General features: G+C 43.6%; 1 protein-coding gene, 1 non-coding gene and 1 pseudogene across 3 annotated transcripts in view; 2 read left to right on the forward strand and 1 right to left on the reverse strand.

The window, feature by feature from the left end:
- Positions 1-246: 246 nt before the first annotated feature.
- Positions 247-1,741, reverse strand: LOC101446925 (pyridoxal phosphate phosphatase PHOSPHO2-like; annotated as a pseudogene).
- The window catches only part of TMEM170A (transmembrane protein 170A), a 29,514-nt gene continuing 15,336 nt past the window's right edge, over positions 1,693-15,870 (forward strand). The window contains exon 1 of one of the 2 annotated variants that reach the window (XM_004470912.4): positions 1,693-2,032. In XM_004470912.4, coding sequence (XP_004470969.1) covers positions 1,900-2,032 — 133 coding nt within the window. In that variant the 5' untranslated portion in view covers positions 1,693-1,899. The remainder of the gene's footprint in view (positions 2,033-15,870) is intronic. The other variant, XM_004470911.5, reaches the window with a different exon arrangement.
- Positions 2,761-2,865, forward strand: LOC111767200 (U6 spliceosomal RNA). The gene has a single exon (XR_002799085.2). It is a non-coding gene; the product is annotated as a U6 spliceosomal RNA (small nuclear RNA).

The raw sequence follows: 15,870 nt of genomic DNA on the forward strand, positions 1-15,870 counted from the left end.
TAAAATGTTCATTTTATTTAAAACTCAAAGGTACTATATAGGGAGACTATATATACAGTCTCCCATTCATTACTGTCCCACACTGGCACTTAAATGGAATCTTTCTGCTGTTAGCTTTAAATAGAGAACTTCCTACTTTTTTTCATCGAGGTTTGAGAAATACTGGTTTCCAACCTTTGGTAGAGCAAACGGTACTAAAGTTATAATTATGGTGTTGCTAGACCCGTTTTTGTTGTTGTTGGCATATTACTTTATTAAAAATTGTAAATGATAAATTAATTCAATACCTGAAGACGAAACTACAACAGAGGATTCCATAGGATCAAGATTTTCAGACTTTCTGGAAAGAGTTCTCTGCAAAGTATATTCTAACCGTGGCATGGCAACGTGATTGTTTTTTAAAAAGGTTACTGGACAGAAATAATTTCCACTGTATACACTCCAACAGGGAGTGTATAATTCACTCCCTGTTGTAACTGTTTGTCTACAAATTCTACCAAAACTGCTTTTTCGCAAAGATTCTTTGGGCACCTAGTGCACAAATGACTATAATAACTTTCCACAGTGAAATGATCATTGCTATCAAGAGGCTGGATTTGTAAATGCTTTATTGAACATATCAGGAAAACTGGCAGCTTTAAAAGCCCAGTCTATGAAGACTGAATTTGAATCTGAAATAAGGATACAAATTTATCCTTATTTTTTCTTATAAAGTTAAAAAAAAGTTCCAGCATTCCTGGAGTGAAAGGCATTGATGCCACTGCTTTTTACCTTTCATCTCCTACTCCTTCTTCTCCCAAATTTAAAGACTGCCCATAAATTCTGAATTCCTTTTGTTAAATTTTTATTTTATTGAAGTTTATCATTCATACATGAACATATATAAACAATAAGTGTATAGTAAAAGCTGTGAATTTATAAAATAAACATGCATAACATCATACGGGGCTCTCATACATCACCCCACCAACACCTTGCATTGTTGTGAAACATTTGTTATAATCTATTCTAGAGCATCCTCAAAATATTACGAATTCCTTTTTTATAAGAATCTCGTAGTTCAGGAGAAAGCTTTTGCTTTTTCTCTGCAGCAACTGTACAATCCAGGTGCCACTATTTTCATTTCTGGTTGTACCACCAAAGTAAAAAATCAGCAAAATTTTCATAGTTCCAGATATAGATTTGAGTTACCCCAAGTAGTATTTCCAAAACAATCTTACTTCCGCATAGGGCTTAAGGTTAAACAGTCATAACAACCTTCAGTTTTAACACCGGCCAGTTGTTCCTAACCAACATATCTGGTACTCTGTACATATGGAATAAAGTCTAGTTTGGAGCAAAGGAATGGAGCCTTCCTAACTCCTGCCGGGTCCGCCTGGAGCTGTAAACGGTCCTGTTGTCCGTGCTGCTCCCGCTGATTCAGTCCTCCGGCCTGGACCCCGCGGCCCCCAGGGGTTCAGGTAGGCGCCCCCCAACCTCGCGACAGGACCCCAGACCCGTTTTAAGTCTACATATCCGGTCCAGTGGGGTACACGCAGTTCCCTTATCCTCTCATAGGCGGCGCTGCAGCGAAGGGCAGAGCACGGCGCCCCCAACGGGAGGACGCCAGACTTCGAGCAGGGGGCGTGTAGCCCGTGGGGGCAGGGTCACTAAGCCATACGCAACGTCGGGGACGGGAACAACCCTCGCCACGCCCCTTCCATTTGCGGCGCCTCGTGATTGGAAGAAGGAATCATCACTTGGCAGCGCGGTTGCGTTGGGAGGAAGGAGCGGGCCCCGAGCTGAGGTGACGCTGAGGCGGCGGAGGTTCCGGGGAGCAGAGTGGGCTCTGAGTGAGACCGAGTCCCTGCAGCACGTCGGGCGCTCCCCTCTCACCTCTTCGCAGTGAATGGCGGCGGGATGGAGCCCGAGGGGAGCGGCGGCAGCGGGGGCTCGGCGGGGCTCCTGCAGCAGATCCTCAGCCTGAAGCTAGTGCCGCGTGTGGGCAACGGGACCCTGTGCCCCAACTCCACTTCCCTCTGCTCCTTCCCAGGTACCGGTCCCGCCCCGCGCCTGCGCACTGCGCGCCCGCCGTCGGGCTGGGGGGGTGCGGCGCCCCTGGCTCCGCGGACCAGCCGGGTGGGGGCTCCTCTTCTTGAAGGGGCTTCTCACTCCCTCGGCCGAGAGCTAAGGGGTCTGCCCCACTCCGCGTCACTTTATCGCCGCCCTCTCGGGCTGGGCCACCTCCTGAGGTCGCGCTGGGGGCGAGGTTGGAAGGAGCGGCCGCAGGTGGACCCCGCAAATGAGGGGAGCTCGGCCGCCGCCAGAGCTGTCCTTGCCCTTTGGACTTTCCGAATGTCCCAGATTCAAACCTGAACCCGAAAGAACCCCGGGAGTGCTCGTCCCCGCCTTGTTTGGGGCGCAGTAGGGAGCCCGGCCTCTTGTAGGAGGGAATTCCTTTTGGGGGTGCGCGGCAGCCTCTTGGCTTTCTCAGCGATAACTCCGAATCTTTTGGGGCAGACCTAGGGGCAGCCAGAGCTCGCACTCCTTCTTTTCTAGCGTGCTGCCCGGGAGGATGTCTACCAAACGCTTGCACCTCCATCCAAATCCATCCAGGCCACCAACTTCTCTTTCTAGGAATTACTTTATGAGACTTGTTGCTTTGTCTCCCACTCAGACGCCCAAGAGTTTTGACACAGCTTTTATATTATTTAACCCTTCTTACCTCCACTGGAGCGCTTACTGGACCTGATATAAGAGTTTTACAAAAACAGTACAAGGGCTCGCTTCGGCAGCGCATATGCTAAAATTGGAGGCCTGCAGAGAAGAGAAGCATCGCCCTTGCCCAAGGATGACACGCAAATTCGTGAAGCGTTCCATAGGAAAAAAAAAAAAAAAAATCAGTACAAGATAGAAAACTCTCAGTGCTCAGAAAGTTGAGAGGAGAAATTGCTTCACCTGGAAAGATTATTATAGGCTGGGGGCGGGGGGCACAGTTGTTTGTGTTGGACCTTTGAAGGCAAGAAGGCTGATTGAAGGGTGAGGTGATTTTCAAGGGAAGCTGACCATTATCTTGACTTAAACAATGAAAGAACGTGATCCCGAGATGATGAAAAGGGAAGGAGGATTGGATTACTGACTGCAGTCATAAGCAAGACACCTGTGATTTCTCTTCCACTGGGCAGCGACTGCCAGGCGCCTTGTGGGACGGGGGGAAGGGAACACCCTTGTACTACCTGCCTAGCAATTTGCCTGGATAGGTGTGTGAAATAGCTGATGTGGTAATAACTGCTGGAGCAGGTGCTGAGGTTAGTTTATAAATGCCTAACATGATAATCTGGTAGGTCAAATCGTTTCTAAGGTGCTGGGATCGCATTTCACAGTCTGGACAAAAGTATAGGGTATTCTGAAGACCTTGCTGGAAAAAGGGAAAGTTCAAGCAATCTGTAGGCACTACTAGACCAGATTAGTGTGTTTCCTTATTTCTTGTGCCCCTGCACCAAGTCTTTATTTTGAAAAAGTTGGAACCTAATCAAAGTTTGAAAGAATAGTACATTGAATACTCCTGTATTCTTAGATTTGTTTTTAATATTTTGAAACTTTTGCTTTCTCTCTCTCTAAATTTATATTATGTGTATATGCACAGTCACCCACATTTTTTATTTTTGAGGAACCATTCAAAGTAAATTGCAGATTTCACGGCACTTGACTTCCAGCTCTCCAGAAACAAGAATGTTTCCTGTCATAATCACAATACCGTATCAAACCCCAGAAATCTGACATTAATAGAATGTTATGTAATTACAGGCCTTATTTAGATTTCCCCAATTGCCTGAATAATGTCTTATACCTTTTTCAAAAAAACTTTCAGGGTCTAATCGAGGATACACATTACATTTAGTTGTCATGTCTCTGTACAGTCTCATTTAACCTCAAACAGTTCCTCTGGCTTTGTTTCAGTTTCTTGAGATTGATGCTTTTGGAGTCCAGGCTAATTGTTTTTTCCCACAATCAAGGTCTGCCTGACTGTTTATTTATGATTGGATTTGTATTAAACGTTTTTGTCAGAATACTCCATACATAATGTTGTCCATTTCCTGGTGCATCACATCAGGAGACGTTTACTGTCAGTTTGTTCCTTATTGATAACGCTGGTTGATCACTTGATGAAGAGGGTGTCTATCAGACCTTCCACTGTAAGAGTACCTTAATCCTTTTGTAATTAATAAGTAATTTGCAAGGTGATACTTTGAAACTGTTTTGTCTGCTTTTAGTTGCCTTTTTTTTTCTTTTATGACAAGATTGAGATAAATGGATTTGAGAAGATAGTTTTAACATTACATCACAGTGGAGGATCTGTAGTAGTAGAAATTGTTTTGCTTTCAGAAATGGTTCTGAAAATAGTAAGCTGCAATGTGTACTTGAGTTTAGGGGTGCTTCTATGGATACATAATTTGGGGGTGTTGATCACTAGATAATTCAGAATATACGTTCCAAGGGTGGGCTCTGGGCTGGGGGTATAAACATGGATAAGGCATAGCCCTTGACCTCAGGCTGATCAGAACATGGTGAGTAAACACCTAACCTCCTTGCTAGCTTTCATCCTTGGCTGGAATGATGGTTCTAAAAGATATGTGAGTTTGAAACTCTCTGAAGCACCAAAGCCTACTTAAAGTGAATTCCATTCATTGTCTAGAATCTGGCATAGTTTCTGTTTTGGCCCCACAGAAGAGGTTACTTGCACTTTGTGCCAAGTCAGTATGGAAAAATCATTGCCCTGAAGTATTCTGTGGTTTATCGCTGCCAGGAAGCTTTGAATTGATTTTTTTTTTTAAACCTAAATTTGCAATTTAGCTAGTATGATTTGTGCCTAACCCTCCTTATTCGAAGTTGTTCAAATTTCTTTTGTTGTTATAGTCATTTTTAACAAATTGAATGCCAAGAGATGCTGATCTTTTTTGTATCAAGAATGATATTCAGGTGGTGGACTTGGCCCGGTGGTTAGGGCGTCTCTCTCTACCACATGGGAGGTCCGCGGTTCAAACCCCAGGCCTCCTTGGCCCGTGTTAGCTGGCCCATGCTTGGTGCTGGTGCGTGCAGGGAGTGCCATGCCACACAGGGGTGTCCCTGCGTAGGGGAGCCCCACGCGCGGGGGGTGCACCCCGTAAGGAGCGCCCAGTGCGAAAGAAAGTGCAGCCTGCCCAGGAGTGGTGCCATGCATACGGAGAACTGACGCAGCAAGATGACGCAACAAAAAAAGAAACACAGATTCCCGTGCCACTGACAACAACAGAAGGGGACAAAGAAGATGCAGCAAATAGACACAGAGAACAGACAGCTGGGGTGGGGGGTGGGGGGAAAGGGAGAGAAATAAATAAATAAAGAAAATCTTTAAAAAGATAGTGGGAGCCATTTAAAAAAAAGAATGATATTCAGGCGGCAGACTTGGCCCAGTGGTTAGGGCGTCCGTCTACCACATGGGAGGTCCGCGGTTTAAACCCTGGGCCTCCTTGACCCGTATGGAGCTAGCCCACAAGCAGTGCTGATGCGTGCAAGGAGTGCCGTGCCATGCAGGGGTGTCCCCAGTGTAGGGGAGCCCCATGCGCAAGGAGTGCGCCCTGTAAGGAGAGCCGCCCAGCATGAAAGAAAGTGCAGCCTGCGCAGGAATGGAGCCGCACACATGGAGAGCTGACACAACAAGATGATACAACAAAAAGAAACACAGATTCCTGTGCCACTCACAACAACAGACGTGGACAAAGAAGACGACGCAGCAAATAGACACAGAGAAGAGACAACCGGGGTGGGGAGGGGAAGGGGAAAGAAATAAATCTTTAAAATATTAAAAAAAACAAACACGAAAGAATGATACTCATTTTCTGAAGGTAAGAATTTCAATATAAATAAGATAAAGTGCATCTTCTGAGAGTTAAACTGAAATCCAGTAATGGTTGTGCTGTTGCTGGAATCAAGAATGGGTTCTAGCTGGGCCAGTCATTTATTCATTCCCTCCACAATTATTTACTCAGTGTCTACCATGTTGCTGTTATGTTTTTGGCACCAAGTAAAGATGTCATAGTGAACAAAACAAAGCCCTTTCACCTGGAGCTCTTATTCTAATGGGAAGAGAGATGAAATAAACAGTTAACCAAAAAGGTATGGAATAGGACAGCTGGTAGTGAGTGTAAGATGGAGTAAGAGGAGAATAATTGGCAGTGAGTGTGTGTTGGGAGTGGAAGGCTCTTTTCTGTAAGTTGATCAGGCAGACCTTTATGATGATGGCACAGGAGCAAAAATCTGAAGAAAGTGAGGAACAATAACATTTTAGGTGAAAAAGCAGCATGTTCAGAGGTCCTGGGGCAGGAGCTTCCTTGAGAACCAGCAAGGAAGTAGGATGGCTAGATAGAACAGTGTGGGCAAGAGGGCGAGGAGTAGGTGAGGTCAGATCCTAGAGGGCCTTATTGGAGGGTCTACAGCAGAGGAGGATGTTCTGACATTTTTTAAAAGTGCACAATTCAGGGGTTTTTAGTATATTCACAGACTTGTGCAGCTGTCACTACAATCAATTTTAGAATATTTTCATCACCCCAGTAAGAAACCTCATACCCATTAGCACTGGCTTACTTTTCTAAAAGGCTTGCTCTGGCGTTATGAGGAAAAGAGATGGAAGGCCAAATCAAGACACACAAGATCTGCTCAGGCTACAACCAGGAGACCACTGGGGTGAGGCAGGCCAGAGGGGTACATTCAGATGTGTGGAGTGGGTGTCAAGGCAGTAGTGCCAAGAGAGAGGTAGCAGCCTACTGGTGGTAGTCCCAATGGGAAAGTTGTCATTGTTAGAAAGGAGCAGAGAGAACAGATGGATCTTCTGGAAGGTAGGTGGAGTTTGGCAAGAGAGAACTCACAGAGGATGGTGTGAAGAGGTGCAGGCCAATGAGCGACTGGCATCAGGGCAGTCCAGCATTAAGTTGCAGGACCAGGTAGGACTCTAGTCCCAAGATTAGAGATGTGGTTTAGTAAGAGCCCCAGCCTCAGAGGAACTGACCTTGTTCACACAGTTGTTTGGCCTGGAGCATAAGGTCAGAGTGGGGGCAGCTGAGAGGATGGCTGAGTGCTGAGCCTCAACCTGCCTGCTTGGCTTAGGCTCCATCCATTGCTGCTGATTGGGGCCAAGCTCATTCCTCCAGCCTTGCTTGGGAATTAGGTGACCTAGAGGAATTAGAGGGCCAGGAAGCTGGCCATCATGAATCCCTTTTGTTAATTCAGAACTCACCCAAAGGAGTCTCTCTAAACGAAATGTCTGTCTGAAAGGTTTTGTTTTCTTTTGTTTTTTAAGTTATAAGCTCTTCGAAGGCAAGATCTTTGTCTTTAAAAAAAAATTTTTTTTTTTAGATTTTAAACAGATTTGCCTGGCATATGGACTGACACTCCATACATATTGACACTCAGTAAATACTTGATTGATGAATGAATGAATGAACTCTTAGTGCATGTACTAGTTTCCTATTGCTGCTAACAAATTACCACAAATTTAGTGACTTAAAACAAGGCAGCTTTATTCTCTTAGAGCTCTGGAGGTCAGAAGTCCAAATGGGCCTTAATGGGCTAAAACCAAGGAATGGGTGAGGCTGAGTTCCTTTGGAGGCTCTAGGGAAGGATCTATTCCTACCTTTTCCATCTTCTAGTGCCACCTGCATACCTGCATTCCTTGGCTCCTGTCCCTTCCTTCATCTTCAAAGCCAGCAGCAGAGCATCCTCCAATCTCTCTCTGACTCTGACCCTCCTGTCACCTGCTTATAAGGACCCTTGTGATTACATTGGGCCCACCTATAATCCAGGAGACTCTCCCCATCTCACAATCCTTAATCACATCTGCAAAGTCCTTTTTGTCACAGTCAGCTAACATCCACAGAGTCCTGGGGTTAGCATGTGGACATCATGGGGGAAGGGGGAGCATTACTCTTGTTTACCACAGCACTTAATCTCATTTCCCCTATGTAACAGTTTAATATTATTGATGAATTCCAAAAAGAAATATTGGATTATGTTTGTAATCTGATCTGTACCTGGGCATGGTTGAGTTATGATTAGGGCATTGAGTCCCCACCCCACCAAGGGGTGGGGACTCACAGGTAAAAGGCATGGCAAAGAACAGAGTTGAGGGTTTTCTGATATTGGACTTTTGCTGTTGGAGTTGAATGCTGAAGACTTAAGCTGAAGCCTCAGGAAGTCAGCACGCAGATGAAAGAGAAGCAAGCCCCTGGAAGAAAAGAACCCTGAACCCAGAGAAAAGCAAGCCCCAGGAACGTAGGAACCCAGGAAGCCTAAACCCTCGTAGACGTCGGCAGCCATCTTGCTCCAAATAGACTTTGGTGAGGGAAGTAACTTATGCTTTATGGCCTGGTATCTGTAAGCTCCTATCCCAAATAAATACCCTTTATTAAAAACAACCAATTTCTGGTATTATGCATCAGCACCCCTTTGGCTGACTAATTCACCTTATATGTTCTTTTATTGAAGATTAATATCCAGTTTATGCTTCCACATAGGGAAGTAATGTGCCCAAGTAAACAGAGCTGAAGATAATGCACTTGATGTGAAACAGTGCACAAGAAAATACTGTAGACAAAGATTTTTGACAGTGTGTTTAGCAGGGAAATGAAAAGTACTATAGGACAATCAATGAATAGTTGTAAATAGATGGTAAATTAAGGTACAGTAGATAAAAGGGAAATCACTTAGTTTTTTAAAAAGTATACTATAGATTGGAATTTGTCTTTGCTATTAAAGTCTTGAAATATTTCCATCAATCTGAAGTGTTTTTATAAACTCATCTAATATAATAAAGTCACTTTTTTTCTAGTTGAAGTGACTAGATGTTATATAAAATATGTGGTGTTATATAAAAAATATAACTGATGTTATATAAAATATGTGGGCATTGAAGTAGCTAGTAGATGTAGCTGGGGGTTGTATGGGGGTGCAGTGTGTTTCCCTTTCTCAGAAATCCGGGGAGGTGCTGGCCTCCTCTCCCAGGTATTGTTTGTAAATAGACCTCTGAGGGTTTTAGGAAAATTGAACTGTGGTTGGTAGCCTAATGGGCACTGTTGAGCAGGTGCTGGGCTCCAGGGGAACTGGGAATGGGTCCGTGTTGGGGTACCACACCTGAGTGTCTGGACCCCATTTTTATGGAAGTTACCAGCTTAGTACATCTCTATCAGATGCAGGCCCTGCCTACCAAGGTCCCTGCTCCAGTGTTTTGTGGAAGCCAGTGGGGAGCCAAGCCATGGCTTACTGTGGAAAGGAGCATTCTGCAGCAGAAGCCCTGTGATGGCAGGTCCCAGGGGTGGCCTCATGTCAGTAGTGGCAGACAGTGGCCAGGATGGCAGCTTCCTGGAGGAAAGCTTGTCCAGCCTGAAGCAGTGATGTTCCACGTGTCCTCATAGAACTCTCTGCAGACTGGTGTTATGGTAGTCCCAGTCTCAGAGTGAATTGGGAGTCCACTGAGGACTGCAGGGTGGAAGATCGTGTTTCTGCTGGGGGAGGAAAATGCCCAGTGCTGTGGCTTGGGGAAGAGCTGGTGGTGGATGGTATACAAGGGGCCCTTAGGCTGGGAGAGCCTCAGAGCTTAGGTGAGTACCAGTTTATTTGGGAAGGAGCTATGCAGAGAAGAGGGAGCAAGTGTCCTGGACAGTGCAAAGTAAGAATGGCCCCTGCCATCTGGAAAGGAAGATACAGTAGTTCCCCAAGGGGCACGAACTCAAATGGGATTGAGGATCCCATCCTAATTGCTGCCTGGCAGTACAGACTGGAAGTAAAGGGAGTGATTTATTTCGTTGGTAGGGGAAGGTCAGTAGTTGGTTACCATGTGTACGTGTGTATATATACATATATATGTTAATTTAAAAAATTATTGAACTATATCACTCATACATAAATATACATAAACAATATTTTATAGTAATAGTTGTGAATTTACAAAACATACATGACATCATACAGGGCTCTTATCCTCACCCTACCACCAATACCTTGCATTGTTGTGAAACATTTTTAACTAATGATGAAAGAACATCCTCAAAATATTACTACTGACCAAAGTATCTTAATTTGGTGTATTTTCCCCCCAACCCACCCTATTATTATTATTGTTGTTTATATCATTTATACATGAACATAAATAAACAAAAAGTATATAGTAAAAGGTGTGAACTTACAAAGCAAACATGCATAACGTCATGCTGGCATCCCATACATCAACTCACCACCAACACCTTGCATTGTGAGACATTTGTTACAAATTATGAAAGAATATCATCAAAATTTTATTACTTGCAGTGAATGTGCCACGATGATGGAAGAGGCTGTTGATGTGGGAGGAGGGGGTGGGGGGATGGGGGGAATATGGGATCTCATTTTTTTTTAATGTAACATTTAAAGGAAAATAAAGAAGAAAAAAATACAAAAACCAAAAACTAACTATATCTTACATTTGTTGTATTTTCCCCCAGCTCACTCTATTATGTTTTTAATATATTTTTATTACAGAAATTGTGAACTTAAAACAATCATGCACATGTGCAGAATTCCCATACAACACCCCTCTGTCAACACACCTCACCATGGTGGAACATTTGTTAACAGATTATGAGATAATATCTTCAGACTATTACCATTAACTATAGTCTATAGTATACATTTGGCACACTTATTCCATACTCCCCCATTAACAACACAGTACATCTTTGGCATAAATTCGTGAATACTGCAGTATTGCTGTTAATCACAGTCCATAGGTCACTCCAGTTTTATTTTTCCCATGCTTCTCCATGTTGCCACCACCCTGCAACAGTGACGTACATTTTCTCTAGCTCACAGAAGACACTCTTGCATCTGTACCATCATCCACAGTTCTCATCCACCTCTTGGTTTACTGTCCCTAGGTTATTCAGGCCCTAGGTTATTTTCTCTAGCTTTCTTTCAGTTGACATTTACATCCCTAGACTACCCTTTCCAGCCACATTCCCATTTATAAACCAGCTGTTACTCACTATAATGTGTTACCATCAACTCTATACATTTCCACACTTTTACAGTAAAGTTAATTAAAATTTGTACATATAGTAAACATCAATGGTCCATCTCAGTTCTCCTCTTATCTCCTTTAAGAATCCACCACCTACCATCAGGTCTTGAAGATGTTTCCCTACATTTTCTTCTAGAAACTTTATGGTTCTTGCTTTTATATTTAGGTTTTTGATCCATTTTGAGTTAATTTTTGTATAACGTGTGAGAGGTGGGGTCCTCTCTCTTCTTTTGGCTATGGATATCTAGTTCTTTAAGCACAATTTGTTGAATGGGGGAAGCATATTTGGCTCAACTGATAGGGTGTCTGCCTACCACATGGGAGATCCAGGATTCAAACCCAGGGCCTCTTGACCCGTGTGATGAGCTGGCCCACGCGCAGTGCTGATGCACGCAAGGAGTGCCGTGCCACACGGGTGTACCCCATGTAGGGGAGCCCCACGGGCAAGGAGTACGCCTCATAAGGAAAGCCGCCCCACGTGAAAGAAAGTGCAGCCTGCCCAGGAATGGTGCTGCACACATGGAGAGCTGGCGCAGCAAGATGATGCAACAAAAAGAGAGACAAATTCCTGGTGCAGCTGATAAGAATACAAGTGGACACAGAAGAACACACAGCAAATGGACACAGAAAGCAAACAACTCGGGGGTGGGAGGAAGGGAAGAGAAATAAATAAAAAGTAAATCTTTAGAAAAAAAATTTGTTGAATGGACTGTTCTGCCTGAGCTGGGTTGGTTTGACAGGCTTGTCAAAAATCACTTGACCATAGGTATTTCTGATCCATCAATTTGGTTCCATTGATCTATGTGACTGTCTTTATGCCAGTACCATGCTGTTTTTACGACTAGCTTGGCAATATGATTTAAAGTCCAGAAGTGAGAGTCTTTCAACTTTGCTTTTCCTTTTTAAGATGTTCTGGCTATTCGGGACCCTTTACCCTTCCAAATAAATTTGCTAATTGTGTTTTCCATTTATTTTAAAAATGCTTTTTTTTAAGATTTCTTTTTATTTATTTCTCCCCCGTTTTCCCTGTTTTCTGCTCTCTGTGTCCATTCACTGTGTGTTCTTCTGTGTCTGCTTGTATTCTTATTAGGCAGCTCCAGGAACTGATCCTGAGACCTTCCAGAGTGGGAAAGAGGCAATTACTCTCTTGCGCCACCACATCTCCCTGTTCTGCTATGTCTTCTTATTTTGTCTCCTCTGTGTCTCTTGTTGCATCATCTTGCTGCACCAGCTGTCTGCATTGGCCGGCACTTCCGTGCAGGATGGCATTCCTGCATGGTCCAGCACTCTGCGTGGGCCAACTCACTACATGGGCCAGCTTACCCTCACCAGGAGGCCCTAGGCATCAAACTCTGGACCTCCTATATGGTAGACAGGAGCCCAACTGCTTGAGCCACATCCATTTCCCTCCAGATGGAATTTTTTTTGGGGATTGCATTGAATCTGTGTATCAATTTGAGTAGAATTGACATCTTAATGACATTTAGTCTTCCAATCTATGAGCATGGAATGTTCTTTAAATTATTTATGTCTTTTTTAATTTTTTAAAAGATTTATTTATTTCTCCCCATCCCCTTGATTTAAAAAAAAAAAAAAGCATTGTAGTTTTCTGAACACAAGTGCTTTACATTATTGGTTAAGTTTATTCCTAAATACTCGATTCTTTTAGTCACTATTGTAAATGGAATTTTTTTTCTGACTTCCTCCTCAGTTGAGCATTACTAGTGCCTTTTTTTATTATTTATTTATTTATTTATTTCTCTCCCCTTCCCCCCACCCCACACCCCGGTTGTCTGTTCTGTGTCTGTTTGCTGCATCTTGTTTCTTTGTCCGCTTCTGTTGTTAGCAGCACGGGAATCTGTGTCTCTTTTTGTTGCGTCATCTTGTCGTGTCACCTCTCCGTGTGGGTGGCGGTGTTCCTAGGCAGGCTGCACTTTCTTTCGCGCTGGGTGGCTCTCCTTACGGGGCACACTTCTTGCGCATGGGGCTCCCCTACGTGGGGGATACCCCTGCGTGGCACGGCACTCGTTGCGCACATCAGCACTGCGCGTGGGCCAGCTCCACATGGGTCAAGGAGGCCCAGGGTTTGAACTGCGGACCTCCCATGTGGTAGACGGATGCTCTAACCACTGGGCCAAGTCCGCTGCCACTAGTGTCTTTTTTAAAGTCTATTTCATCTGATGTAAGTATAGCTACACTGGCTTTTTATTTTTTGGTTGCTGCATGTGTGGAATAACTTTTTCCAGCCTTTCACTTTTTTTTTTTAAAAGATTTATTTATTTATTTATTTCTCTCCCCTTCCCCCACTCCCCCAGTTTTCTGCTCTCCGTGTCCATTTGCTGTGTGTTCTTCTGTGACTGCTTCTATCCTTATCAGCGGCACTGGAATTCTGTGTTTCTTTTTGTTGTGTCATCTTGTTGTGTGCAGTGCCACTCTTGGGCAGGCTGCACTTTCTTTTGCGCTGGGCAGCTCTCCTTATGGGCGCACTCCTTGTACGTGGGGCTCCCCTGTGCAGGGGACACCCCTGCGTGACAGGACACTCCTTGCGCATATCAGTACTGCGCGTGGGCCAGCTCCACACAGGTCAAGGAGGCCTGGGGCTTGAACTGTGGCCCTCCTATGTGGTAGGTGGACACCCTATCCATTGTGGTAAGTCCATTTCCCTCACTTTCAATCTGTTGATATCTGTGGGTCTAAGATCAGTCTCTTGGAGACAGCAAATAGGTGGTTTATATTTTTTTATCCATTCTGCCAGTCTGTGTCTTTTGATTGGGAAGTTTAATCCATTAACATTCAATGTTATTACTGTGAAGGCAATTCTTAATTTCACCCATTTTGGGGTTCTATCAGTCTTATTTTCTTTACACCACTCTTTTGAGACTCTTAGTTACTTTTTCTAATATAATCTTCATTTCTAGATTCTCTTCCAGTCCTCCCTCTTCTGTCTTTTCTTTTCACACTGTAGCACACCCTTTGGTATTTCCTATAAAGCCATTCTCTTGGTTACAAACTCACTCAGTTTCTGTTTATCTGTGAATATTCTAAACTCACCTTCATTTTTTAAAAAATTTATTTTATTTTTCTAAATTTATTTCTCTCCCTGCCCCCCCCCAGTTGTCTGCTCTCTGTGTCCATTCACTGTATGTTCTTCTGTGTCTGCTTATATTTTTGTCAGTGGCACTGGGAATCTGTGTCTCTTTTTGTTGCGTCATCTTGCTGCTTCAGCTCTCTGTGTGTGTGGTGCCACTCCTTTGCAGGCTGCCCTTTTTTTGCGCTGGACAGCTCTCCTTACAGGAAGCACTCCTTGGGCGTGGGGCTCACCTACACGGGGGACACCTCTGTGTGGCACGGCACTCCTTGCATGCATCAGCACTGCACTGCGCATAGGCCAGCTCATCCCATAGGTCAGGAGGCCCTGAGTTTGAACCCTGGACCTCCCATGTGGTAGGCAGTCGCTCTGTCAGTTGAGCCAAATCTACTTCCCTCACCTTTATTTTTGAAAGTCAATCTTGCCAGGTATGATTCTTGCCTGGAAATTTTTCTCTTGTAGCTTCTTAAATATATCATACCACTGTCTTCTTGCATCCTTATTGGACATCCCTTATATGCTATGGATTCCTTTACTCTTCCTGCTCTCAGAATTCTTTCTTTGTTTTTGGCATTTTACATTCTTTTTAAAAAATTTTTAAAATTAATAGAACACAAGGAATGTTACATTAAAAAAAAAAGAACAACTTCTCTTTTGAGATTTTCTGTCCAATGATGATAGTGGTGTGTTAAAGTCCCCCACTATAATTGTAGAGGCATCTATTCCTTCACTTAGTTCCTCCAGTGTTTGCCTCACATATTTGGAGGCGCCCTTGTTAGAGGCATAAATGTTTATGCTTGTTCTTTCTTCTTGAAAGATTATCCCTTTCACTAATATGTAGTGTCCATCTTTGTCTCTCAAAATTGTTTTGCATTTAAAGTCTATTTTGTCTGATATTAATATAGCTACACCTGCCCTTTTTTTGTTGTTGTTTGCCTGTAAGATTGTTTTCCAGCCATTCACTTTCAATCTCCTTGAATCCCTGGGTCTAAGATGAGTTTCTTGTAGACAACATATAGATGGGTAATATTTTCTTATCCAGTCTTCCAATCTGTGTCTCTTAACAGGTGAGTTTAATCCATTGACATTTAGTCTTTTTACTTTAAAGGAATTACTTATATTAGCCCTATTTTCTTTGGATTTTGTCTGTCATATGTTTGTTTTTTTTTCTCTTTTTGTAGTTTTAGTTGTTCTTACACTCTCCTCCAACTCTGTCTTTCCTGTTTTTTTCTTCCCTCCTGCAGAACTCCCTTTAGTATTTCTTGAAGGGCAGGTTTCTTGTTGGCATACTCTCTTAGTTTCTGTTTATCTGTGACTATTTTGAACTCTCCATCATTTTTGAATGCCAGCTGTGCTGGATAGAGTATTCTTGGTTGGAAAGTATTTTCTTTTAGTACCTTGACTGTGTCATACCACTGCCTTCTTGCCTCCATGGTTTCAGATGAGAGATCAGCACTTAATCTTATGGGGTCTCCTTTATATGTGATGGTTCTCTTTTTCTCTTGCTGCTTTTAGTATTTTCTCTTTGTCTTGCACATTGGATAATTTGACAAGTATATGTCTTGGGGTAGACCTGTTGGGATTTATGCTGTTTGGGGTGTGTGGTGCTTCCTGGACATAGGAATAGGTTTGGGAAATTTTCAGCCATTATTTCCTCCAACACCCTTTCTGTCCCCTTTCCCTTCTTTTCTCCTTCTGGGATGCCTATAATGCATAT

This window comes from Dasypus novemcinctus, chromosome 18 (genome assembly GCF_030445035.2).
Source record: "Dasypus novemcinctus isolate mDasNov1 chromosome 18, mDasNov1.1.hap2, whole genome shotgun sequence".
In the NCBI taxonomy this organism is placed as follows: Eukaryota; Metazoa; Chordata; class Mammalia; order Cingulata; family Dasypodidae; genus Dasypus; species Dasypus novemcinctus.